The sequence below is a fragment of the Carcharhinus amblyrhynchos genome, chromosome 5, assembly GCF_965287045.1.
Source record: "Carcharhinus amblyrhynchos chromosome 5, sCarAmb.v2.hapA, whole genome shotgun sequence".
NCBI classification, from domain to species: domain Eukaryota; kingdom Metazoa; phylum Chordata; class Chondrichthyes; order Carcharhiniformes; family Carcharhinidae; genus Carcharhinus; species Carcharhinus amblyrhynchos.
Window position 1 is genome coordinate 7689221 of NC_137328.1, and position 26956 is coordinate 7716176.

The following is a 26956-nucleotide window of genomic DNA, read 5'->3' on the forward strand; positions in this document are numbered from 1 at the left end:
AACCCTTTTTGCTCAATTAAACAGACTGGATAAATGCAAGTTGTAGTTGTAGATTTTATGATTGAGAACACTGCTGTAATGTTTGTATCTCCTTGCCCATTCACTGTGTGCACATTCAGTTCCTTCAACCCTGAACCACTCCCAGTTATACCTGTTTTGAACCTGGACCACTTGTCAACTGAAATAGCTTGGCATAGCTGGATTGGTTTTGCAAGTTTGAAACTAATGAAAGAGATGAGGTTAGTATGAGTGGGATGGAGGTGAGGTATTTCCACCCCCCGCAACCTGTCAACTCTTTACATTGAAATCTTGGCACGGGTCTGAGCTGACTTGGTTTCTCCTCTTCTAACACACTGTTTAAAACCTAGTTTAAAAACAAGATTAAAAATTGGAAACAATAGCATAATGGTATGTCACTGAATCAGTAATCCAAAAGAGGGCCAACCTAATGCTCTGAGGGCGCAGGTTCAAATCCCAATATGGTAGCAGCTGATGGGATTTAAATTCAACTAATAAAATCTGCAATTTGAAAACTAGTCTTCATAATGGTAAAACTACCATTGATTATTGCAAAAACCCACCTGGTTCAGTCAGAGGAAGGAAATCTGCCATCCTTACCTAGTGTGGCCTGTATGTGACTCCAGACCCACTGCAATATGGTTGACGCTTAACTACCCCTCTGAAATTGCCTAACAATCTGCTGAATTCGAGGGCAATCAGGGATAGATAACAAATGTCGGCCTTGCCAGCAGCACCTACATCCCATGAAAGAATAAAAACAACCTAGCTGTTTGCTCAAACTTTTGGTCACCGTCCATCTCCTCCAGTGGCTCCATGCCCCATTTTGTTAATGCTACAGTGAAGCATTGGTGCTATATAAAGACAAGTTGTTGATGACTAGACCTAACCAAATTAAACATGGACCTGTAGAATAAATAGGATAAACTGATAGCTGATACCTCTGGGCAGCATGGTAGCACAGTGGTTAGCACTGCTGCTTCACAGCTCCATGGACCCGAGTTTGATTCCCGGCTTGGGTCACTGTCTATGTGGAGTTTGCACGTTCTCCTTGTGTCTGCATGGATTTCCCCTGGGTGCTCCGGTTTCCTCCCACAGTCCAAAGATGTGCGGGTTAGGTTGATTGGCTGTGCTAAAAATTGCCCCTTGGTGTCCTGAGATGCGTAGGTTAGCGGGATTACTGGGCAAATATGGGGGTGGGGTCTGGGTGGGATTGTGGTCAGTGCAGACTCGATGGGCCAAATGGCCTCTTTCTGCACTAGGATTTCTATGATTCTAACCTAGGCTTCCATTTCCTTGAGTATAGATGATTAATGGGTGATCTAATTGAGTTTTTTAAGGTGACTAAAGGATTTTGTGGGGTCCAGGGAGAGAACTGTTTCGAAAGAAAAAAACCAATGAGACTAAGGTCAGTCGAACATTTCACAACTGTGATTGGCAGATTTTATTTTCATAAGTAAATGTGTTAAGAATGATGGAATCAAGACAATTGGTGTAGATTGATACAGACCAGCCATGAACTAATTGAATGGTGTCACAGGCTTCATAGAACCGTAGAATTCTACGGTGCTTAAGATGGCCATTCGGCCCATCAAGTCTGCACCGACCACAATCCCACCCAGGCCCTATCCCTATAACCTCATACAGTTAGCCCAGCTAATCCCCTTGACATTAAGGTTCAATTTAGCATGGCCGATCCACCTAACCCACATGCCTTTCAGACTGTGGGAGGAAACCGGAGCACCTGGAAGAAACCCGCACAGACACAGGGAGAATGTGCAAACTCCACACAGACAGTGACCTGAGGTTGGAATTGAACCTGGGTCCCTGGTGCTCTGAGCACAGCCCATATCTTCGTATGTTGTAAGCTAAAGGAAGAATGCAACACGTGAAAGAAAACAAAATGGAGTTTTTGGGGAAGAGTGTTCTCACTTGTCTGTCTTTGTTTGACAAAACCTGGGTTATATGTACGACAATGGACAGGAATAAATTGGTTGGGAGGCAGGAGGCTCACAGATTAACTGTGGGTCTATTCTGTATTTCGATATCCTAAGTTTATCTATTCACCAGGGTATTGCACATGTCTTGGTTGGTTTTCTAGCATGGCTAGAAAGTATTAGTTTTTTTTGTCAATCCCTAAAAGATTGACTGTGTTACTGAACATTATTAAAGTGAAGTTTATTTATTAGACGCAAGTAAGGCTGACATTAACACTGCAATGAAGTTGCTGTGAAATTCCCCTAGTCGCTACCCTATGATGCCTGTTTGGGTCAGTGCACCTAACCAGCGCGTTTTTTTTCAGGCTGTGGGAGGAAACTGGAGCACCCGGAGGAAACCCACGCAGACACGGGGAGAACATGCAAACTCCGCACAGACAGTGACCCAAGCCGGGAATTGAACCCAGGTTCCTGGTGCTGTGAGGCAGCAGTGCTAACCTCTGTGCCACCCATATAGTCATCATACTTTTCACTATTTTGTATTGAATGATTGGCCTTTAAAGCATAGACATAGAATCCCCAAAGGAGGCTATTCGGCCCATCATGTCTGCACTGACCACGATCCTCTCCAACCCTATCCACATAACCCCATGCATTTACCTGCTAGTCCCTCTGACATTAAGGTTCAATTTAGCACGCCAATCAACCTAACCTCCACATCTTTCAGACTATGGGAGGAAACCGGAGCACCCAGAGGAAACCCACATAGACATGGGGAGAATGTGCAAGCTCCACATAGACAGTGACCCGAGGTTGGAAATGAACCTGGGTCCCTGGTGCTCCGAGGCAGCCATGCTAACCACTGTGCCACCCTATATTAATGAACATAACTTATTGATCACTCACCCTTTCCATTCCCTGCGATTCAGTTGGGGTATTCACTGCATAATGTGTGCATAATTTGTTCAGCCTGTTTTTATAGATCAGGATGTCCCAAAGTGCTTGGTCATAATTGTTTTCAAAAGATCTGTGAGTTTTTCTGGTTTTGTTTTCTCAAGGGAATATTCTGCTAGGAGTTTAATGTCTTTGGAAAAGGATGGCTGGGAGTAACTCCATGGATCAGGCTTGATCTTGAGCAGAGCGCTCTGGTGTCCTTTCTCAGTTTACCCGAGCTGCAGCAGGAAGCTGCATAAAAGGAGCTTATCTCATTCTGTGACTAGCTTACAGATTGGGATCTGGAATGTAATTAGCTAAAATGGTATCCCATGATCATTGTTGCCCTCCTGACTGGGTGGAGAGGGCCACAGTCTTTTGTGAAAAAACAGCTTTAAGACACAGAATGAATTGCAATCCTGAGTGGGCAAAAAAAATTAAATTAAATTTTGGTGCATTACATATAATTATACTGCAATGTGGAATATGCATGAGGGTTGCGGCAACGTTGGAGAAATAACTCCGCAAATAGTGTGTTTTTTTTTCATTTTGCATTTGAGCCCAAATCTGTAATTCTGTTCCTCGCTTCTCAGCCTTCTGGCTAAGATCAAGTGTAGTATTAGCTGTCCTGCACTAGATAGAAGTCAATGAGGTTACACTGAGGTTTTTGATTTGATTTATTATTGTCACATATATTAGTATACAGGTGAGAAATATTGTTTCTTGCACATTATACAGACAAAGTAGACTGTTCATAGAGAAAGAAAGGAGAGAGTGCAGAATGTAGTGTTACAGTCATTGTTAGGGTGTAGAGAAAGATCACCTTAATGCAAGGTAAGTCCATTCAAAAGTCTGACAGCAGCAGGGAAGAAGCAGTTCTTGAGTTGGTCGGTATGTGACCTCAGACTTTTGTATCTTTTTCCCGATGGAAGAAGGTGGAAGAGAGAATGTCTGAGGTGCGTGGGGTCCTTAATTATGCTGGCTGCTTTGCCGAGGCAGAGTCAACGTACGGGAGGCTGGTTTGCATGCTGAATTGGGCTACATTCATGACCTTTTGTAGTGTTTTGCAGTCTTGGGCAGAGCAGGAGTCATACCAAGCTGTGATATAACTTCAACGATTCAATGATTCATTTGAAGCAATTTTTTTTAAAAACAGCATTTAGACCTTTTGGCTAAGATGCAAATGAGATCAAGCACCGGAGGGAGTGTAATGCCTGCTCCTATCAGCTGGCATCATGCAGATCAAGCCCAGGACAGGAAGAGGTTTGCCTGTCTTGTCAGCTTGCACCTGTAATGTAAATGTGAGACTTTGGATCTAGCTTAAAAAAATCTGTAGTTCTGTTTAATTTGAATCACAATTAACCATTGGTGGTTAAATAAATAGTTATTAATTCTAGATATGAACCCTTGAAACAGGTTTGATGCAATCTGTATGTGTGCACTTTGAGTCAGATTAAGTGTGCAGTGACAGCAGCCCAATCTGATATCCCTTCTTCCGTTTTTTGTTCCTTTCAGGACACTAACCATTGACAAGGAAGAGTCCCAACAAGATGGAAGACTGTCTGCACACGTCTTCAGAAAACCTGTCCAAACTGGTCAGTTGGGCACACAGTCATGGAACCATATGCAGCCTCATTCCAAATCTGAAGCACTTGTTGACTGAAGGGGCCCATGGAAACCTCACTGCCATGTGGGGTTGCGGTGCTGGCCACGCTTACCACTGGCCACTGGCTGTTACTTGCAGGGCAAGCTCCCAGGACCGGGTGTGCTTTCAGGACAGTAGAAGCTTTAATTCTGACAGCCCAAGCATAATCGCAATGTCATCAGAGACGCAGCAAAGCCCGGCAGAAAAATACCTTAATAGATCCTCAAAAGGAAAAGCCGAGTGTCCTAGGAATCGGGATTCCTGTGACTTTTCATACAGTGAACATTCCGAGGTTGACGAGATAGTGGAAGAGTATGATGATGAAGGCGACTTGTTTCACATGGCATGCGAGTCTTCGGTGACTGATGAAGATAGTGACTATGATTCCCGGCTACAAAATCACTCGCTGAAAAGGCGGGAAGCAGGTCCTTCGCTTTTGCTGGATTCCCCAAACCACCTTGCTAATGAAAACAGCAATGAGGTTATTGTGAAGAAGATCAAACAGGAGGGTCCTGAAGACTATTACATTGTGACAAACGCAGAAATCACTGTGGACAAAGATAGCCCATCTGGCACATTGAGGTCTGGCTCAAAGTCTGGTCCTGCTTCCTATCTGGGGCCCAGCAAGTCGTCAGCCCTCCTTCCTGCTAGCCACGTACCAGAGAAGACCGACTCGCAGAGTATATCTGGCATTCCGCCAGCCTCCTCTCGAACGGCGGGCGCAAAGTCCGGACGGAGTTGCTCAACTTCACAGAAGAAACCGAATGGCGGCCAAGGGGCCGGGCAGAAATTAGTCCTCCAGATGCCGGTCAGTACGTCAGGAGGGAACCAGCAGATCAATATTCCTTTGTCAGCCCTCCAGCTTCCTGGACAAGAGGAGCAGAACGCTTCCGAAGATGCAGGGGCGCAGGCGGTAAAGACTGGGACTTCCAGCGAGGTCTCCTTATCACCATCCATCAGTGCTGAGCCTGAAGTCAGCTCCAGTCAGCAACAGTCGAGTGTGCCCCAATCTCTGGCCAAAGATGCCAGTGCACAATCATCAGCAACCGGTAAGAAGGTCTAAAACTCAGCTTTTTGTAGCACTGTTTTGAATTTTAGTCCGACAACACACGAGTTCCTGCAACTGTGAGTGCATTATGAAGGGTAATTTGGGTTGAAGGTTTTGAACATCTAATTTTCAAGTGCGTTGATTTCAAATTCAAGGAAAATAAATGATGTTGAAGTGGAGACCAGCTCCTAAAGCCCAGACAGAACATGCTGATTCCCTGTGCAGTTCAGTATTTACTGGAACAGCAGAGCTGATCAAATTTGTCTTGTGAGAGTGGATGAATCATTTTGAAACGCCCGTCGGGATAGCTACTTGAAGCTAATGATTAACAGATTAAGTGGGAAGGGGTTGGGATGGAAATGGAAGATTTTTGTATATATAAATGTGTACTGTCTCACAAATGAAGTTTATACAATAAACACAGCAGTGAATTTTTGTTTCCTTTCCCAAATTAGTCAAGCACCCTCATAATTCTGTTTGGTAAGGAATTTTCTCAGTTTGTTTAGGTTGAAGGAACATTCTGCCCATTTAATACATTTAGAATTCTTTACCCCTTATGAATGCTTGTTTTGTATTGCAACAACAGGAGCGATGTTGCCTCCTGTTACACCCTCTGTGAAAGGAGTTGAGTAACAACAGGCTTATCAACTTAGAGCCACTTTGGTCAGGTAATGTAATCTAATGTGATACCATTTTATATTTTGGTGAATCCAAAATAAAGACACTAAATGTGCATTGAAAATACGGAAAAGATGGTTTGAGATTGTAGTTAATGTAATTGCTTTATAACTTGTGTGAGATGTAGGGTCTGATTTCATTTGGCTGATGCTTAAGTGATCACAGATGTAGCTGGCGAGCTGTTGCTTTTTTTTTGAAGGCTGGCCTGGCTTGTAACAGTGTCTTCTCTCCGTAGAAGAGGCTTTTGCACCATACTCCTGTCCTGTTGATGGTGTGCCAAACATTGGCTTAATCTGTGGGGTATTCCAGCCCTGCCTTCAGATCTTTGGGTGGTTGACTACACATTGAGATTACTTCAGGACTAGGGAAGAGCACCTGAGAGGGAACAGTTAGTCAGAAGTGGATGTAATGTACCAGGGCTTCCCCCACAAAGTTGCAATATCCTTTCTTTGTTTATACTATCAAACTCCTGCATAGTTTAAAGGCCTTTATCAGGCCACCACTTATCTTGACTGATAGGTGTACCCGCTCAGTTCTGGTATGAACTTGCAAGATCTTTTGGATTTCTTCCAGTGCTGCTATATCAGTGTGATGTGGAGACTCGAACCGTGCATAGCTATTGTAAGTGTGGTCGAAACAAGGATAAGTTTAACACAATTTCTTAATATATTATCAGGCAGCTGCACTGGCTAAAATATCATGGCCAGTTTTTGCATGTGTGCAACTAAAAGTGTTATTGCAACAAGATTGTGCAGAAGGATAAGACTGTTGGAACCAAACTCTAGTTGACTGTCAAATCTGATACTTAAGTGATCTTTATGCAAAATACCACCCAAGTATAGAGAAAAGGGGGCAAATATATAGAGGTTTTATCAAAATAACACCTACAAGCTAGGGGAATGATTTGCATGGCAATTTCTAATCTGAATGTTAGGCTTGTGTGTGAAATTTCCCTGATATCGCAGTATGCAGTATTGAAAAGCTTTAGCTTCAGCCTTCCCATGTAGATTATTAAAGAGGACTGCACCTGTTTGAATTAAGGCCATTAAATGGCAGCGGGGGGGAGGTGTGATGTGTAAGATGTGGATTTTGTTTATTTGGCAATCTGGTTGAGTTTATAATTGGAGCTGCCAGCATTGGGGAGAGGTTAGTGACATTTCATGCTTACTGGGTTGAACGTTCCAAGGATTGGCACTTTACCCTTCTGATTTTAATTTTGGATTAGGATTGGGGAAAACTACCTAAAGTTATTAGTCGCCTATGGTGCCTAGTGTGAGCTTCAGACTGACCTTTTCCCCACTGGTCATGTAACCAGTCTGCTTCTGAAATGCTCATTTATACCATCCACACTTGGTTACTTTACTGATCTCATGGTTGACTCCCATCTTCTGAAAACTTCAGCTCTTCCAGAATTCTGCTGGCCTCACCTTTATCCTATCCCACGTCAAATCCTGGCCACCATCACAAAACTGCTTTGGCTCCCAAGCCCCTAGCGCTTCAAATTTAATATTCTCATTCTTCCCTTTCCTGATACCGTAGAATCATAGATTCCCTACAGTGCAGAGAGAGACCATTTTGCCCATCAAGTCTGCACTGACTCTCCAAAAAAGCAACTTACTCGGGCCCCCTCCCCTCTCCCATTCTATCCCCGTAACCCCACTATTTTACCATGGATAATCCACCTAACTCCTAACTTATACGTCTTTAGATGCTTAGGGGCAATTCACCATGGCTAATCCACTTAGCCTGGACATCTTTGGTAACCTTCTTTATTCCAGCATCAGTTGCAGAGTTCCCTGTGCAGATGATGCCTGTGTGTGCGCTCCCATTGGACTTCAGCCCACTGTCTACTCCACTTCCTGAAGCAAATGAAAAAATGGACCTTTCGCTAAACAATTGGAAAACTGAAGTTCTCTTTTAACCAGCTTCCACAGCACAACAACAACAATTCTCCCTGCCATTGATTAAGATCAACAGTGAGATCCTGGAAAATAGGGAACATTTCCCGTATCTTGGGAGCATCCTCTCAATGAAGGCAGACCTGGCTAATGGAATTTATCGTTGCCTCCAATATGCCAGTCTTTGGCTAACCAAAAGAAAGAGTGTTTTAGGATTGCAAATTTGAGACTAAGGTCATGGCTTAATGGACAGCCGTGATCTGCACCCTTATATCTGTTTTGGAAACATGAGCTGCAGCAGGAATCTGGAAGCACTAGAGAAGCATCACCAGTACTGTCTTTGCAAGACTCTTGAAATCCAGTGGCAAGAAGGATACTAAAGCAGAAGCTATCTCTCTCTCGATCAAGCCAGTTTGCCCAGCATCGAGACACAGCACTCAAATCTGGATTCGCTGAGCAGGATATATTGTTTGTATGTCTGACAACAGACTCCCAAAACAACTGCTCTCCTCGGAACTCAGTTCCAGCAGGATGAGCTCAAAGTACCCCTGAGGTGGTCATACATATCCACAGACTCATGGTGGTCCGAGCTTGTGAACAACCAAATTGGAGAAGACTCTTCGGGAAGACACTGAACACGATGAGAGACTTGGTCGGGTGCATGCAGAGGTGACGTTGAGGCATCAAAGGGAGCACACAAATCATCAAACAACCCATTACCCAACAACCCTTCAAACATCACTTGCCTCACATTCGGCAGAGTCTCATTAAACTCATCAGCCACCTATCAAACTGGAATAATAGAACATAGAACATTACAGCGCAGAACAGGCCCTTCGGCCCACGATGTTGCGCCGACCAGTTACAAAACAATGACCCACTAACCTAAACCAATCCCTTTTTGTCCGTAAACAATGGACGAAACAAGTCATTGGAATGGAAACAAGTCATAAAATAAAAACAAAAGAGGGGGCACAATGGTTAGCACTGCTGCCTCACAGATCCAGGGACCTTGGTTCAATGACCCAAGCCAGAAACTGTCTGTGTGGAGTTTGCACATTCTCCCTGTGTCTGTGTAGATTTCCTCTGGGTGCTCCGGTTTCTTCCCAGATTCCAAAGATGTGCAGGTAAGGTTGATTGGCCATGCTAAATTGACCCTTAGTGACCTGGGATGTGCAGGCTGGAGGGATTGGTGGGGTTTCGGGGATAGGGCCTGGAGTGGGATTGTTGTCAGTGCGGACTTGATGGGCCGAATGACGTCCTTCTGCACTGTAGGGATTCTACGTTTCCATACCGCGGATGCTAGAATCTGAAACAAAAACCAGAAATGCTGGAAAATCTCAGCAGGTCTGACAGTATCTGTGGAGAGAGAATGGAGCCAATGTTTTGAGTCTGGTTTACCCTTTGTTTTAGTTGTGTTGGAAGTAGGTCATTCTCAATCCCAAGGGACTACCTGTAAAGAAGAAGGAACCTCCTTTTATCCCTATCCCTCTCACTCCCCAATAATTGACTTAATCTGATACCAGTCTCTTGCCTTTTTTCCGACATAATCAGATTTCAGGCACTACTGTCAATGTTGTGAAATTCCCTCTGTGAAGCATTCTATCCCTCCACCACCTTTTCCTTGTAATATCCTCCTTGAAACCTATTTTAAATGAGACTTTGGTTACCCCTTCTCATTTTCCTTGCTGTTTCCTGCGACCTCTTTTTTTCTCTTAAAGCAGCTGCCTGAATATTGGTTGTTTTATTTGTTCCTGCGTCATGTTGCTTCATCTTAATATACAAAATTTAATTCCGCCTAAACTTGTGGTTGGTGATGTATTTGCTCAGCCCAAAGCAATTTTTAAACTATACATGGTTTTGATAAAGATAAAATGGTATTGCTGTCAGGAGTATCCTAAACTTTGAACTTTGGAGATCCATGTCCAAGGAGTATTTTATTTAACTTATGTCAAATGTGACAGCAACAGATTTTTGTCTGTAAGCAATCAAATGCATCTCCTCCAGCTTCTAAAAGTCTCAATTTATGGGCTTTTAAACTTGCCCAGTTCCAGGTTACTTGGATTTTTCTTTCCTGTTGCCTGATTTTCAAGTTTGCCGTAGTTTGATTTTAAAGCTCACTCTTGCCGTGCGACCCTGAGCCAAGCACTGTATCTCACCAGCTACCAGAGTTAAACAGAGCATTGATGTATCACTGGCTCCAGAACGGAGCATGGCTGCTTGGTTACCCTTGAACCTCCATCATTTTGCCAATTGTATGAGAGCTTACATCTCTCTGTACCTGAAAATTCCCTCACGGTGGTACAGTGGTTAGCACTGCTGCCTCACACAGCACCAGGGACCCGGGTTCAATTCCCGGCTTGGGTCACTGTCTGTGCAGAGTTTGCATGTTCTCCTTGTATCTGCATGGGTTTCTTCCAGGTTCTCCAGTTTCCTGTCAATAGTCCAGAAGGTGTGCTGGTTAGGTACATTGGTCGTGCTAAATTCTCCTTTAGTGTACCTGAACAAGCGCCAGAGTGTGGCGACTAGGGGATTTTCACAGTAACTTCATTGCAGCATTAATATAAGCCTACATGTGACTAATAAATAAACTTTACTTTTCTGGGTGCTGTGCAAGACCTGGAGCCATCAACTCTTGGTTCTTTTTGTGGTGGAATAGGGTTAGGTTTAGAATGTCAGATTCTCTTTGAAGATAAGTATCCACCCTTTTTTTTGAAGCTGTCCCCATCCAGTTGCACTCTGATCTCCCTCCCTCCTACCTGAAGATCCAGGGAATGTGAACTTGTGACCTCTGTATTGGGTCTTCCAAACCCAATTATTTTGTCACATGAGCATTTTTCCTCAGTTGAAGGAAGGTATTCAGTAACATGGAGTAATGTAAATGTGCCAAGAAGACTTTCTGCCAGTCTTGGTAACGATTAATTTCAGATTATTTAAAAGGGGCCACATTGAGGTTGCTGTGTTGTCTCTCTGTAAATGGATGAACAATAAATTAATTGCATCCTTGTTTGGCATTAAAACAGCTTGATCTTTTCACAACCTGTTTCACATGCAGCATATCTGAAGTAATCATTTATCGTTTGAGCATATTTTCAGTGCTTTGTTGGCATTAGAATTGACATATTTTAAAAGTAATTTTCTTGTTGTTAATTTGCTTTCACTGCCCTGGTATATGATCATTAATAGGGGTATTAACTGCCTATATTATAAAAGTGGTTGATTTTCAATAGTCTGAATAGCACTCATTTTAGTGGAACAGTGTAAAAGCGCTTGGGCAAAAGCACTGAACAAATTAATTACTGGAATGAATGAACAGAAGTAATTAGAAGTTGCACTATTGAAAGACTGTGAATTCACTATATGACTCGCTATATGACAAGGCACAAGTCAGGAGTGTAATTATAATACTCTGCACTTACCTGGGCAAGTATGGTTTCGACAAGACTCGAAGCTTGACACAGTCCAAGAAAAGGAAGCCAGCTTTGGCACCCATCCACCGCTTTAAACATTCACTCCCTCCGCCAGTCACGCACAACGGCAGCAGCGCATATAATCTACAACATACACCACAACCACGACCGCATCTTCCCAATCCATGAATCCCATTGAATTGGAATTGTATTGTGTCAAAATCCCTTTGTAACAGCACTGTGGATGTGCCAACATTACATGGACTGCAGCAGTTCAAGAAGGCAGCTCACCACCACCTTCTCTTCGGGGGCAATAGACAAAAAAGTCTCACGTTGCAAAAGGATAAAAATGTGTATATCTCTGGTGCAGTGCAGTCATCCCCATTTAAAAACAATTGTAAGAAATGCTGTTTTTTCTATAGAATAGGACTTTATTTTTGTATTCAACTACATGGAATCATGACAGAATAAACAAAGGACACTGCAATAAACAAGGTTCTCAGGTTTGTCTCCTGTGCTCAGCTACTTATCAAAACTTTGTTTAAATGAGCATTGATGGCCGTATTTTTGGCTTCAGCATCATTCAGAAGGGAAGAATTGTCTAGGGTAACTTCCCATAGTCTGAATCCAGCAGACCACTGCAAAGCAGGCTGCCTCGACTGGGGACAGGATGAGGCTGGAGTATAATTCCTGTTTGATCTTTTCTCTCTTTCTCCTGCCTCCTTCCATTTATTGAATAAATACTGAAGGCTCATTCATAGAATCATACCCTAGCTTACATAACTCCTGAGATGAATGAACGGAAGGATAAATATTCTTGCAGTGTTATATTAATACTGGCCATTTATCGGCACTGTAACATTTTACTTTTCAGTCTATAGTGTTGGTAAAATAGCATTCAAGCCAAAATGCATTAATGTTGTGCTGATACTTTTCTAGTGTGAAGTTCTCAATTCACACCTACAGGTTCCCACTGACATGCAAGGGAGATCAGTCTGGATGCACAATTTCTTATTTCTGAAATAGATTCAATTTGATGAGTACTGGAAGTGTTAGGAGTGGGTCTGGAGAATTAGGTTACAATAGTCAGGGCTGTACAGAACAAATGACTACTCTGACATTGTGTGTGATCAGTGTGGAGCTTATATAAATGTGGAACACCATATTTAGCATTGCACTGACATTATTTTTGTACTATAAATTATTCTGTCTCATTCTATCTTGCACACACTCTCCTGCCCCTCTGTCTGTCTCTTTCTCCCTCCCTCTGTTTGTCTCTGTCTGTCTGTCTCTTTTTTTCTCTCTCTCTCTCGTGTGTGCATGTAAGTGTCGAGAGCTTCAGGGTTTCAGGTGGCCACATCACCAACAGCGTGGCCTGGTCCCTTCACACTAACGCTATAGTTAAGAAAGCCTACCAACGCCTCTACATTTTCAGGAGGCTAAGGAAATTTGGCATGTCAACTACAATCTCACCAGTGTTTACAGGTACACCATGGAAAGCATCCTTTCTGGTTTTATCACAGCTTGGTTTTATCACAGCTCCTGCTCTGTCCAAGACCTCAAGAAACTACAAAGTGTTATGAACATAGCTCAATCCATCATGCAAACCAGCCTCCCATCCATTGACTCTATCTACACTTGCCCCTGCCTCGGAGGCACAGTCAGCATTATCAAGGACCCCACGCACCCTGGACAATACTCTCTTTCACCTTCTTCCACCGGCAAGAAGATAGAAAAGTCTGAGGTCACTTACCAACTGACTCAAGGACAGCTTCTTCCCTGCTGCCATCAGACTTTTGAATGGACCTACCTTAAATTAAGTTTATCTTCCTCTACATCCTAACTATGACTTACGCTATGTTCTGCATCCTCTCCTTTCCTTCTCCATGTACGGTATGCTTTATCTCTATAGCACTCTGCTTTTCTCTGTATACTAATATGTGTGACAATAATAAATCAAATCAGTCTGTCTCTTCCTCTCTGTCCCTCCTTTTTTCTCTCTCTCTCTCTCTCTCTCTCTCTCTATCTATCTATCTCTGTCTGTCTGCCTGTCTCTCCCTTTCTCCCTCTCTGGTCTTGGGTGAATATAGATTTGTCTGGCTCTCTCTCTTTGAGACAATGTGCCACATCTGAACGGTAAATTTTGAAGTTTTGAACATTTTTGGCAAACTCTATTACTTTTCCTAAATATTGAGGGATTCAAAAATACTCTTCATAAAATCCTTGAGGCTCCAAAGTAGTTTTTAAGCAAGACTTAGGAACGAGACTTGTATCAAGCTGAAATTATCAACCATCTTCAAAGAGATTTCTCCCCAAGGTGTCGTGGATTTAGACTGGGACTTGTCGTGGATTGTTTGCTCCTGTATAGTGTGATGGCACAATGTGCCATTTTTCAGAATTAGGCATTTATTTTCTGTACAAATTTCTTGAAGAACGAAAAACAGTTTTAATTCAGTAAGCAAAAAAAAGTGCATAATTTTATCGAGGATTCAATCATGGGCTTTTATTTTTAAACGATTAAAAATTCATGTGCAGATAGATTTTTAAAATACTGTACACAGTCGATGTGCTGCTAAAATGTAAACTTGAGTAGAGGTTTGCTGTAATTAGTGATAGCACTATCTCCTCTGAATCAAAAGGTTAATGTCTCTCAGTTCAAGATTTAAACACCTAACTATGGTGATACGCCAGCATGTTATCCTGCAGATAAGATTTTAATTAGTCATCCTATTTGGAAGGTCCTCTGGGATTTGTGCTGCCAAGATTGTCCAGGTCAAAATTCTTTTGTCAAGCAAACACTGCCTGAAACTGGATTGACAAATAAAGCCATTTTATTATTTCCTTTTTATCACTAAACCTATGCAGTTTTGTGAATGCCGTGATTCTTTATTTGTTATAGCAGGTGGGAACACCCAGACCTCACTACTTCAATGTAAGTTGCATTCACAACATAGAAAATCATCCCAAGGCTCTTTGGGAATGTAATCTGACAAAAATGAATGCTGAGCCAAAGAAAGAGTTATTGAAAACCGTTCCTAAAAACTTGGCAATAAATGTGGGTTTTATACAGAATTTTACAGCACAGGAATAGGCCAGTTGACCTAATTGATTTACGAGCTGGTGTTAATGCTCAATATAAAGCCTCCTTACAGCTGCCTTTATCAAACTATCAGCCTGTCAAATTTTAAAGCGGTCTTAAAGGAGAAACAGAGGGAGGAGGTTTATTTATAAAGTTTAGTTTATTGGTGTCACAAGTAGGTCTACGTTGCAGTGAAATTACTGTGAAAAAGGTGCTAGTGGGGAAGAATGAGGTCTTTGAGTCTCAAGTGCTCATGGAGATTGTGCAGTGGCTTTTACACAACCTTGGTGTTCTTCATCAGTTTGACTCCTTTACTGCTATCAGTAGGGGCTGGAGTGTGAGAGCACACGGCACTGTTACTGAACCACATCTTCCTGAGCAAGCTAGCCAAAAGTACTGGTTCCAAATTCCAACTACTCCCCACCCCCTCACCCCCAACGCCAGCGGGTGCAACACTAACTTTTTAAAAGAGATACAGAGACGTCTTACTGTAAAAGTGCCGCTAAGATGTGGTTGGGGATGCTGGAATCAGCGGCAAACACAGGAAGCTATGGGCTGACAGATCAGCTGCTAGGTGTGTTGATGCATATGTGACAATGTGCCCAGCCGGACAACTGTGCTACGAAGCAGAAATGAATGTGTTGGCAGCTCCAACTGCTTACGCTCTATTTCCTTCTAAATAATTGGACTGTGAATAATTGAAATGGAACGGCTTGTTAATTTGATGGGGGGAAAAAATAAAGCCTTTCGATGGATTTATTCTGAACACTTTGGGCAAGTGGAAGAAAGAAACAGATTTCTGTTGGTGAGACTGTGAATCATATTGTTGTCGTCACACAAAAATAGTGAGGATCAAGGTTTAAAGAGTAAGGGAGATTTCCCCTGGTGTTCTGGGAGATGTTTTTCACTCAACCAACAACATTGAAAATAGACTATCTTCTCATCATCGCTCTTCTGTTTTTGGGAATTTACTGTGCGCAAACTTTTCCAACATAGCATCAGCTCATTGGCTGTAAAACATTTCAGAACATCCTAAGTGCATCAAAGATGTAACTTGATTTGGTTTATTATTGTCACATGTATTAGTATACAGTGAAAGTATTGTTTCTTGTGCAGTATACGGAGAAAGCATACCATTCATCGAGAAGGAAAGGAGAGAGTGCAGAATGTAGTCTTAGTCATAGCTAGAGTGTAGAGAAAGATCAACTTAATACAAGGTAGGTCCATTCTAAAGTCTGATGGCAGCAGGGAAGAGGCTGTTCTTGAGTCGGTTGGTACATCACCTTACTCTTTTGTATCTTCTTCCAGGTGGAAGAGAGAGTGTCCAGGGTGCCTGGGGTCCTTAATTATGCTGGCTGCTTTTCCGAGCCAATGGGAAGTGTAGATAGAGTCAATGGATGGGAGGGTGGTTTGTGTGATGGACTGGGCTTCATTCACAACCCTTTGTAGTTTTTTGCAGTCTTGGGCAGATTAGGAGCTATACCAAGCTATGATGCAACAAAAAAGAATGCTTTCTGTGGTGCAACTGCAAAAGTTAGTGAGAGTCGTGGCTGATATGCCACATTTCCTTAGCCCTCTGAGAAAGTAGAGGCATTGGTGGGCTTTCTTAACTATAGTGTCGGTGTGGAGGGACCAGGACAGGTGGTTGGTGATCTGAACACCTAAAAACTTTGAAGATGTTAACGGGAGGAGGCAACGGCTTAGTGGCTAGTCTAATGGTCCAGAAACTCAGCTAATGTTATGGGGATCTGGGTTCGAATCCTACCATGGCAGATGATGGAATTCAGTTTTTAAAAAACTGGAATTAAGAATTTACTGATGGTCATTGTTGGGAAAAATCCATCTGGTTCACTAATATCCTTTAGGGAAGGAAACCTACTGTCCTTACCTGGTCTGCCATACATGTAACTCCACAATGATGTGGTTGTGGAGGCGCATGTAACTCTCAACTACCCTCCGACATGGCCTAGCAGGCCACTCAGTTTCAGCACAACTAGGGTTGGGCAATAAATGCTGGCCAGCCAGCGACACCCACGTCACACAAATGAATAAAAGAATAAACCTAATCTTACTCCTGGCGTGTTGGCCAGAGGTCAGCTTTTGGACATTATATGGTGCAATACTGAACTGGAAGAACATTTTATTTTGTTACTAAATGTGAAAATATTGCTGGAATACCAGCAGAATTAACTTTCTTCCAGTTTCTTTTAAGAAATCGTACCACTAATACAACCAAAACAGACACATCCACAATTAAAGTTGTTTGAATTTCATTTCAAGAAAAGTTTCATCGTTTTTTGTTTCACCGTTTCATAACATTTTTCCTTTAGCGTTTGTCCGATTTGCAAGCCCCACAATGCATTAAAAAAAACACATAACAAAATAAGTGACCACAAAAATCCATGATTTAATGGGTTTAGAAATCAAAATTGAATGACAAGTAACCAAAATTCTTTTTGTGAACTGCTCAAATTCCAGTCATGTTCTAACTCAATGCAAGGGAGAACTTTTTTTACTGGAGTACATGATGTAGGCTAAGTATTCCTTCTGTGATTTGCTTGGATTGGACAAAGTGAAGGGGGGGGTGCTTTGTTGGATACTTCAGTCCCTGAGAAAATGAACTGTTCTTAATGTCACCAAAAGTGGCTCTTTGTTTAATATTTTCCCCTCTCTGCCCCAGTTTTTGAGTGACACTTTAACAGGGGCAATGCCAGTCTTGTGACTGAGAGGAGACTTAATTTTTGCTGCTGTCATCTAATGGCTGTTCTCCTTCAAGCAGTATACTGAGTAACGTTCTATGATTGGCAGCATTTCAGCTGGAGCAACACTTGTGGTAATATGCATGTGTGCAGAACAGGTCTGTTTGTGGTCCCTGAGGGCATGTGGATCATCTGCAGCATCCCTGCCCTTTTATGGATGCAAACCAGATCCAGAAACACATTAACTTTTTCTCTACCTCGTTTCAAAAACTAGCAAGGCCCATCACACAGGACTTCACAGTCATCCTCTTGCTTTTACAGAAATGTTTTAAAATATTTTTGCTGGAAAACAATCCTATCTTTGAGCATACGGTTTTATAATTTAGAATGGAGTAAACTAGATTGTGCAATGTACATCCATTTCTCTCACTCAACCATTCTCCCTCCACCTACTCCTCCTCCTCTGCCGCAGGTGAGTGTACCCCCCCACCTCACATAAGAAAGAAACTACCACGAGTTGTAATATATTATTTTTTAAGAAGAAAAAGGCCCAGGAGACAAGAAGGCACAAGGTAAGGGCAAGGCATCACAGAGAGAAACAAGGGTTGGACGTGAGCCGAAACGAAAATGGCAGAGTACGAAGAAAAAGGGACATTAGACCGTAAGACATGGAGTGGAATTAGGCACTTGGCCCAGCGAGTCTGCTCCGCCATTCACTGATGGCTGATATTTTTCTCATCCTCATTCTCCTGCTTTTTCCCCATAACCCCTGATCCCCTTATTAATCAAGAACCTATCTATCTTTGTCTTTAAGCCACTCAATGACCTGGCCTCCACAGCTTTCTGCAGCAAAGAATTCCACAGATTCACCACTGTTGGGCTGAAGACATTCCTCCTCATCTGTTTTAAAGAACCGTCTCTCTAGCCTGAGGTCGTGCCCTATGGTTCCTACTAATGAAAACGTCCTCTCCACATCTACTCTATCCAGCCCTTGCAGTATCCTATAAATTTCAATAAGATCCTCCCTCAGCCTCCTAAACTCCAACGAGTACAGATCCAGAGTCCTCAACCATTCCATACAACAAGCTCTTCATTCCAGGGATCAGAGATGTCCTCTTTCTGTCCGACGCCAAAAATCTCTCTCCTCTCTCTCCCTCAACATGTGAAATAGGAGTAGGTGTTGTCCATAGGGCATCTCAAACCTTCTTCACCGTTGAATAAAATCAATGTTGATCCTCAACGTACACTGTTTCCTTTACCTGATACGTTGCTTCTCTCCATAGGTGACCTTTAGGCAGCTGGGCAAACTGAGGTACTCGCTGGGGTGAAAGGAAGAGTAATGAGCACAAAATGCCATTGTTGAGTATTCCTGTAAAAATACACTAAAAGTGTTTTGATGACAGCTGTGTGGCCATAATATGGTGATTGTTACAGCAACAACAACAATGATGAGCAGTGCAAATTACATGTACAATTAATCTGGTGTTTTGAAATCTATTCTAGAGATGTAAGTGGAGTACAGACAGACAGCAAACGTCTATGCAAAAAAAAATTTAATGTAAAATAGATCTGGATGAAATCTGACACGAGGGAGCAATCTGGAGTTTCCTGACTTGTGAGCAAATTCTGGCTCTTTTGTTGCCAAGTTACTGTATCTAAAATTTATTTATCAGTGTGACAAGTAGGCTTACATTAACAGTGCAATGAAGTTACTGTGAAAATCTCCTAGTCGCCACACTGCAGTGCCTCACCATCACTTTCTGAAAGTGAGCAAGTTGATGCAAAGACAAGGAGCGGGATTTTACACCTTGCTTGTCCCAAAACCATAAAATCCCACCCAATATCAGCGGACCTTTCCATAGTTTGCCTCTTGCCCCCTCCAGTTCCAGTGGTGGGCAGGGCTGTAGAATTCGGGCCATGTGATTTTATTAAATAAACTAAAACATAAGTGTTTTCTGTTTAATTCCTGAGATCCTAGACTCAGAAAGCATTTCTAGAGTATAACCCAAGAACCAAATATTGAAACACTGGGGAGTGATGGGGAATTGTGGGCCACAGGTACTGATGGGAATGAAGAGAGGAGAAACCTGTTATAATTGAGCTGCTGAAGATTTTTTTTTGAAAATCTGAAGAAGCTTTAGAAGTTTATTTATTAGTGTCACAACTAGGCATACATTCACACTGCAATGAAGTTACTGTGAAAATCCTCTTGTCAGCATGCTCCAGCACCTGTTCGGGTACAGTGAGGGAGATTTTAACATGGCCAATGAGCCTACCCAGCATGTCTTTTGGACTGTGGGAGGAAACAGAAGCATCCAGAGGAAATGCACGCAGACATGGGGACAAGGTGCAAACTCTGCACAGATAGTGACCGAAGCCAGGAAATCAAACCTGGGTCCCTGGCGCTGTGAGGCTGCAGAGCTAACCACTGTGCCGTGAGAAGGAACCATGATGCTAGTGCTGCTCTTTGTTGGACCTAAATGGAGACTTTTGTCCTGCAGAGTGAGAATGGGTGGAACTGTATATTTATAAAAAGTTGGAATTAGAAGACAGTGAAGCAGCTGAACTAGAAATTTGGCTAATTTACGTTGTTCTAAATTTGGATAATGCCGACAGTTTAGCTAGATTCTTACTGCAAGGATTCATTTCAAGAAGGTATGTGTGTTTGAAAGGATCACCCACCTCCCCAGTAATCCTTCTTATGAGCATAATTAAGGACTCCGTGCACCTTGGTCATTCTCTCTTCCACCTTCTCTCGTCAGGAAAAGATACAAAAGTCTGAGGTCACGTACCAACCAACACAACAACAGCTTCTTCCCTGCTGCTGTCAGACCTTTGAATGGCCTTATCTTGCATTAAGTTGATCTTTCTGTACACCCTAGCTATGACTGTAACACTACATTCTGCACTCTCTCGTTTCCTTCTCTATGAACTGTATGCTTTGTATAGCGTGCAAGAAACAATACTTTTCACTGTATTAATACGTGAGATAATAATAAAATCCAAATCAAATCTTGAATCAGGCTTTGAAGGAATGGGATAGCCCAACCTCGGACGTGTGGCATCACCGAAATCCCAGCAGGCTGTCAGTAAAACATTTATAATAGCCAGCACCTGGGGAGATCAGTTAGCAGCAGAGGTGGGTATGACACAACCACAATGTAGAGAATCCAGGTCCCATCACTATGCAGCATAATCTCAATTGGGCCTTTGCAAATGAAGAGGGAATCAACAGGTTGGAAGAACAGGATGCAAGACAGATCTAGCAGACTGCAGTAGGAATTAGTATAGCACTATGGGTCATCAGTAACAGCAAAACTAGATGCAATATAATCTATAGCATTATGGCATGGCACATCCCAAACCCGCTTCACTCTACATTGTAGAAGGGCATGCCAGGAACAGCATCTTGGAATGAGGTATGAGCCTAGTGAATCTGTAAATTGTATACCTGTGAAGCATCTGACTACAAACAGCTATGTGGCCCCACAATCAAGAATTAGAGCAAACCTTTGTGACACTTCCTAGTGTATTGAAAATAATAGTAAGTTTCCAGGCAACTAGCAGGAGAAGGTTCCAGAAATTTATCTGTCACAGCTTTAGTGGTACTTAGCATGCAAATGTGGGAAAGGAGGTTGATGTATTCACATTTGTATTCGAGCCAAAAAGTGCTGAGTGGATGATTCTTCCTTGTCCCTGTCTTCATCAGTGATTGGCCAGTTTGGTTTACTACATGTGACATTGTGAACCAGCACAGTGCCCAAGATTCAACAAATGCTTTGGGCCTTGTGCTGAAGATCTGTGAAGCAGAGCAGTATATCCAGGGCAACTGACTACGTAGAAGAGCCCTAATCCACAGAATACTCATAAAGTAGTAGTTTACTAGGTGACATCTATCATCATCATGCCCAGCTGTCAATAAAATGACAGAAGGAATAATTAATAGTGACAGCAAGTGGCATTGCCTTGCCCATGATCTGTCCACAGTCAGTTCCATTCTGTCCAAACAATTCAGTTTCAGACCCCACCACAGCCTTGATCCAGATATTGACACAAGGGCTTAATACTAGGGAAGAGTTAAGAGAAGCTTCCCATCATCATTTGATTGATTATGCTACCAAGGAGCTCAATAGAAATCAAAGGAAAATGCCTCCAATGGCTGTAGGTCCTTCTGGCATAAAAAAAAGAAGGCTGTATTTGTCAGACAGTTATCATAGCCCAGGATATCAATGTAAGTGTTCCTTAGGTAAGCATCCTTGACCTAACCATTTTTAACTTCTTTAGAAATGACCTTTCCTCCTTCCCTCCCTTCACAAGTGGAGTAGATGACTCTAGAGTTCAGCTGCATTCACAACTCTTCTGTTTGTGAAACTGTCTATGCCAGCCTACTACAGGATCTGGACAGTATCCAGGAGTGGCTGACAAATACCCAGGCAATGACCATCCTGAACAAAAGGAAGTGCAGTCATCTCTTCTTGACTATCAGCAGCGGTGCCACTGCGGAGATCCCCCACAATCAACATTCTGGGAGTCTGCATTGACAGTTGACCTGGACAAGTCATATCAACATTTTCTCTCCGGGCGCTTGTCAGATGCTGGGTTTCCTATGAACCCCTGACTTCTTGAAGTCTCTCCAACATCGACAAGGCTCCAATCAACAGTGTGATGTGATACCTATTACTCACCTCAGTGTCTGCAGCCCAAACTCTGCTTAAGTATCTCACACCCACCATGGCAAAGCTGTGCACAAGTCATCGAAAGTGTGTGCCTCATGATTATTGCAGTATGGACTGCAGCAACTCAGCAAGGTTACTTTGAGAGTACCACCTCCAAGTTGCAGATAATGCTGACACGGACATGAGCCATTTCCTCTTTGTCGACATCCGGGTATTTCCCATTAAATAGCATTGTGGGAGGACTATCAACACTGCAGCAGTCCAAGGTGATTCAGCAATGCTATATCACAATTGTTAAGCATGGAATAAATGCAACCTTACCAGCAGCTTCCACCCCCTGAGAATTCAAATAAATATTCTGCACTTATTTTATAACATTAAATTCATTCATTGTTAATTCCAGTAATAGCATATCGTGAAGGAATAAGTCTGAAGCTTGTCTTTTACCTTCAGCTAGTTTATACTCAGAACAGCAATCATCTGCTTCCCCACATCCAATTGTTCCTGCTGTGTCCTTTTATAGAATCTCTACAGTGCAGAAGGAAGCCATTTGGCCCATCGAGTCTGCACTGACAACAATCCCATCCAGGCCCAATCCCCGAAATCCCACATATTTGCCCTGCTAATCCCCCTGGCACCAGGGCAATTTAGCATGCTAATCAACCTAACCTGCACATCTTTTGGACAGTGGGAAGTAACTGGAGCGCCTGGAGGAAACCCATGCAGACAATGGGAGAATGTGCAAACTCTACAAAGACTGTGACCCAAGCTGGGAATCGGCTAATGATAGCCATCTGTCTTTAACAATGCAACTGGCTTCACAATACAGTTGCCAAAGGATGCAGTTGGCAATCATGCGTTAGACTGTTGTTTGGAGCTTCAACATAAGATGCCAGTAGTTTATTGGAATTGTTTGAAGACCCTAAATTATGATTTTGGTAGCACACTTGCCAGATGTTATTAGCCCTTTTTAAGAAAGTTGTCTGTATTGCACACCTGGGAAGCCATTTGAAATGAGTTCTCAAAAAATCATAGAAACCCTACAGCACAGAAGGAGCCATTCGGCCCATTGAGTCTGCACTGACCGCAATCCCACCCAGGCCCTATCCCCATATCCCTACATATTTACCTGCTAATCCCCCTAACCTACGCATCTCAGGATTCTAAGGGGCAATTTTTAGCATGGCCAATCAACCTAACCTGCACATGTTTGCACTGTGGGAGGAAACCCAGTAAGAAGTCTCACAACACCAGGTTAAAGTCCAACAAGTTTATTTGATAGTAAACCCACAAGCTTTCGGGGTTTGCCCCTTCGTCAGGTGAGTGGAGAGTTCTGGTCTCAAGCAGAGCATATAAAGGCACACACAGTTTACAGAATACTGATTAGAATGTGAGTCTTTACAGCTAATCAATTCTTAAAGGTGCAGACAATGTGAGTGGAGATTGTCTGCACCTGTAAGAATTGATTAGCTGTAAAGACTCGCATTCTAATCAGTATTCTGTAAACTGCGTGTGCCTTTATAGCTCTGTTTGAGACCAGAACTCTCCACTCACCTGACGAAGGGGCAAACCCTGAAAGCTTGTGGGTTTACTATCAAATGAGCTTTTTGGACTTTAACCTGGTGTTGTGAGACTTCTTACTGTGTTTACCCCAGTCCAACGCCGGCATCTCCACATCATGACTACCATCGACGGAGCAAACCCACGCAGACACAAGAAAAATGTGCAAACTCCACCCTGACAATGACCCAAGCCGAGAATCGAACCCAGGTCCCTGGAGCTGTGAAGCAGTAGTGCTAACCACTGTGCTACTGAGCTGCCCATATTGAGTCTTGAATCTTGTCCTCCTGGTAATGCTGTTAATTTCTCACTGATATTTTCACTCTTTTGCTCCTCTCCCACTTGCTTGCTGAGTTTTCTCATGATGAGATGGCGAAGGGAGTACAGGATCTGTCTAAACCAGCAGTTCTGGAGAATAATGTTGCCCATTCCCATTGTTGCATTAAATCACGCAGATGATGGAAGTCATTGGCTGGGGATGTCCAGATTACTGTGAATTCTTTCAACGCCAACAACTTGCATTTATACAGCGCCTTTAATTTTGGGAAGCTTTCCAAGGAGATTCACGGAAGCATTTGTCAAACATAATTAGATACCAGGCACCACGTGACAATATTGGAGCAGACAACCCAACAGAGGCAGGTGTTCAGCAATGTCTTCAAGGAGTATGAAGGGAAGTGGAGACATTTGACGAGCAAATTCAGAGGTTGATGGCTTGGTTGTTAGTCATGATGTGGATGTGCCGGCGTTGGACTGGGATAAACACAGTAAAAAGTCTGACAACACCAGGTTTTAGTCCAACCGATTTATTTGATAGTAAACTCACAAGCTTTCGAGGAGACTCCCTCGTCATTCACCTGACGAAGAGGGAGTCCCCTCGAAAGCTCGTGAGTTTACTATCAAATAAATCGGTTGGACTAAAACCTGGTGTTGTCAGACTTTTTACTTGGTTGTTAGTGGCAGAGAAGTGAAAGTTAGGAATGTGCATGAAAAAGAGAGAGAAGCTGAAAGATCGAGGATGGTTAGTGGGCTGAAAGTTAGAGTTAGGGAGGGACGATAGTGAGGAAATATAGTTGCAACTATATAAAACCATAGGCCACATTTGGAATATTGCATGGAGTTCTGGTCGCCACACTATCAGAAGGACGTGAAAGCTTTGGAGAGAGTGCAAAGAACATTCACCCAGATGTTGCTTGGTCTCGAGGGTATTGGCTATGAGGAGAGGTTAAATAAACTAGCATTGTTTTCACTGGAAAGACGGAGGCTGAGAGGAGACCTGATAGAGGTCCACAAAGTGATGAGAGGCATAGATAATCAGAGGCTTTTTCCCCAGGATGGAAGTGTCAATTATAAGGGGGCACAGGTTCAAGGTGACAGGGGGAAAGTTTAAGGGAGATGTGTGGGGAAAGTTTTTCACGCAAAGAGTGGTGGGTGCCTGGAACACACTGCCAGAGGAGGTAGTGGAAGCAGGCACAATAGCAACATTTAAGAGGCATCTGGATTAATACATAAATAGGGAGGACATAGAAGGATGCGGACTCTGTAATCTAGTTTAGTTTAGTAGTTTAGTCAGAGCATCATGATGGGCGTAGTTTAGATGGCAGAAGGGCCTGTTCCTTTTTTGTTCTTTTTCTTTGTAAACAAACATGATCTTTCACATTAAATCAATAAAGAGATTAACCCTCGGGTTGATACAAGTTAGTAAAATCTCATCTCAGATTTGTACCTCATTTTTGAGACAAAATGGATTTGCAAGCCATGTGAATTATTCTGCTTGGTGCTTAAATATACAAATCTCAGGAACTGAAAAGCAAATCTGAATATTTGCCAAAACGAACACGAGGCATATTGTTTGAAAATTAAATGTTCGGTAAACTTGGGTATGGGAGGTAGAGTTTTGGGTGATTTCATGTTGATGGAGGGCAGAATGTAGGAGACCAGCCAGGAATGTGTTGGGATAGTTGACCTAGCGGTCAACGAAGGCAAGGGTTTCAGTAACTGATCAGCTGATGCATGGGTACGGTTGTGTGATGTTACAGTTGAAATAGATAGTCTTAGAAATGTCACAGATATGAAGTTGGAAGCTCAGCTTGGGGCAGAGTATAACAGCAGGGTTGCAAACAGACCTGCTTAATCTCTCTGTTGCCAGGGAGAGAATCATAAAGCCATTCAGCCCATTGAGTCCACACTGACCGCAGTCCCACCCAGACCCTATCCCCATAACGCAATGCATTTACCCTAGCTACCCCCCCCGACACTAAGGAGCAATTTACCATGGCCAATCAGCTAACTTGCACATCTTTGGGCTGTGGGAGGAAACCCACACAAACACGGGGAGAACGTGCAGTCTCCACACAGACAGTGACCCAAGCCAGGAATCAAATCTGGGTCCCTGGCACTGTGAGGCAGCAATGCTAACCACTGTGCTGCCCCAAGGGATGGAGTCAGTAGTTAGGGAACAGAGTACGGAGCTGACACCAGAAACAATTGATTCAGTCTTCTTGTTTAACTGGAGGAATTATTTTCCTCGCCCAGTACTGGATGTTGGATAAACAGCCTGATCCCTGATCATTTTGCAACTGTGGAAGAGTTGAGAGTGGCAGTGGAGAGGTGGAGCTGGTGTCATCAGTGCATTTCTGAAAACTAGTGTTGTGCCTTTTGAATGATGTCACCAAGGGGCAGTATGTAGATGAGAAATTGATGAAGATTGATCCTCATTACAGGATCTAACTGACTCTCGAATGATTCTAGGGATTTTTCTTCGACTTCTGTATTTGGAAAACCGTTCCAGGTGCTAATCACTCCACATAAAGAAATGCTTCCTAAAGCCAGTCCTGAACTTAAATGTTATCATCATGTATTTATGTCCCTTTGTTCTATAGTAGTGATTTAACTTGAAGGAGTGCCCTTACTCAACCTTCCCTGATCTAAGTAGTATCTTCAATACTTCTGTGAGGTCACCGAACTTTCCAGGCTGCAGACTTTTTCTCGCCTCCTCCGATGCCACATTTCAGTCTCCTAACCCTTCTTTGCACTTCTTCCAATGCTGGGGTGATTTGAGCCAACTTGACCCAAACACTATATAATCTGTCAACCACAAATTGAACTTCTCCATTGTATCACAGCTTGGTATGTCTCCTGCTCTGGCCAAGACTGCAAGAAACTACAAAGGGTTGTGAACATAACCCAGTCCACCACGCAAACCAGCCTCCCATCCATTGACTCTGTCCACCCTTCCCGCTGCCTTGGGAAAAGCAGCCAGCATTATCAAGGACCCCATGCAGCCCAGACATACTTCCACCTTCTCCCGCCGGGAAAATGATACAAAAGTCTGAGATCACCTACCAACTGACTCAAAAACAGTTCCCTACTGCC

General features: G+C 43.0%; 1 protein-coding gene and 1 pseudogene across 5 annotated transcripts in view; both read left to right on the forward strand.

Moving 5' to 3' along the window:
• Positions 1-26956, forward strand: part of kiaa1958 (KIAA1958 ortholog) — a 104152-nt gene that overhangs the window by 21161 nt on the left and 56035 nt on the right. For all 5 annotated transcript variants that reach the window (XM_080188432.1, XM_080188437.1, XM_080188433.1 and 2 more), the window contains exon 2: positions 4404-5582. In XM_080188432.1, the coding sequence (XP_080044558.1) occupies positions 4439-5582 (1144 nt within the window). In that variant the 5' untranslated portion in view covers positions 4404-4438. The remainder of the gene's footprint in view (positions 1-4403; positions 5583-26956) is intronic.
• Positions 3470-3642, forward strand: LOC145343630 (U2 spliceosomal RNA; annotated as a pseudogene).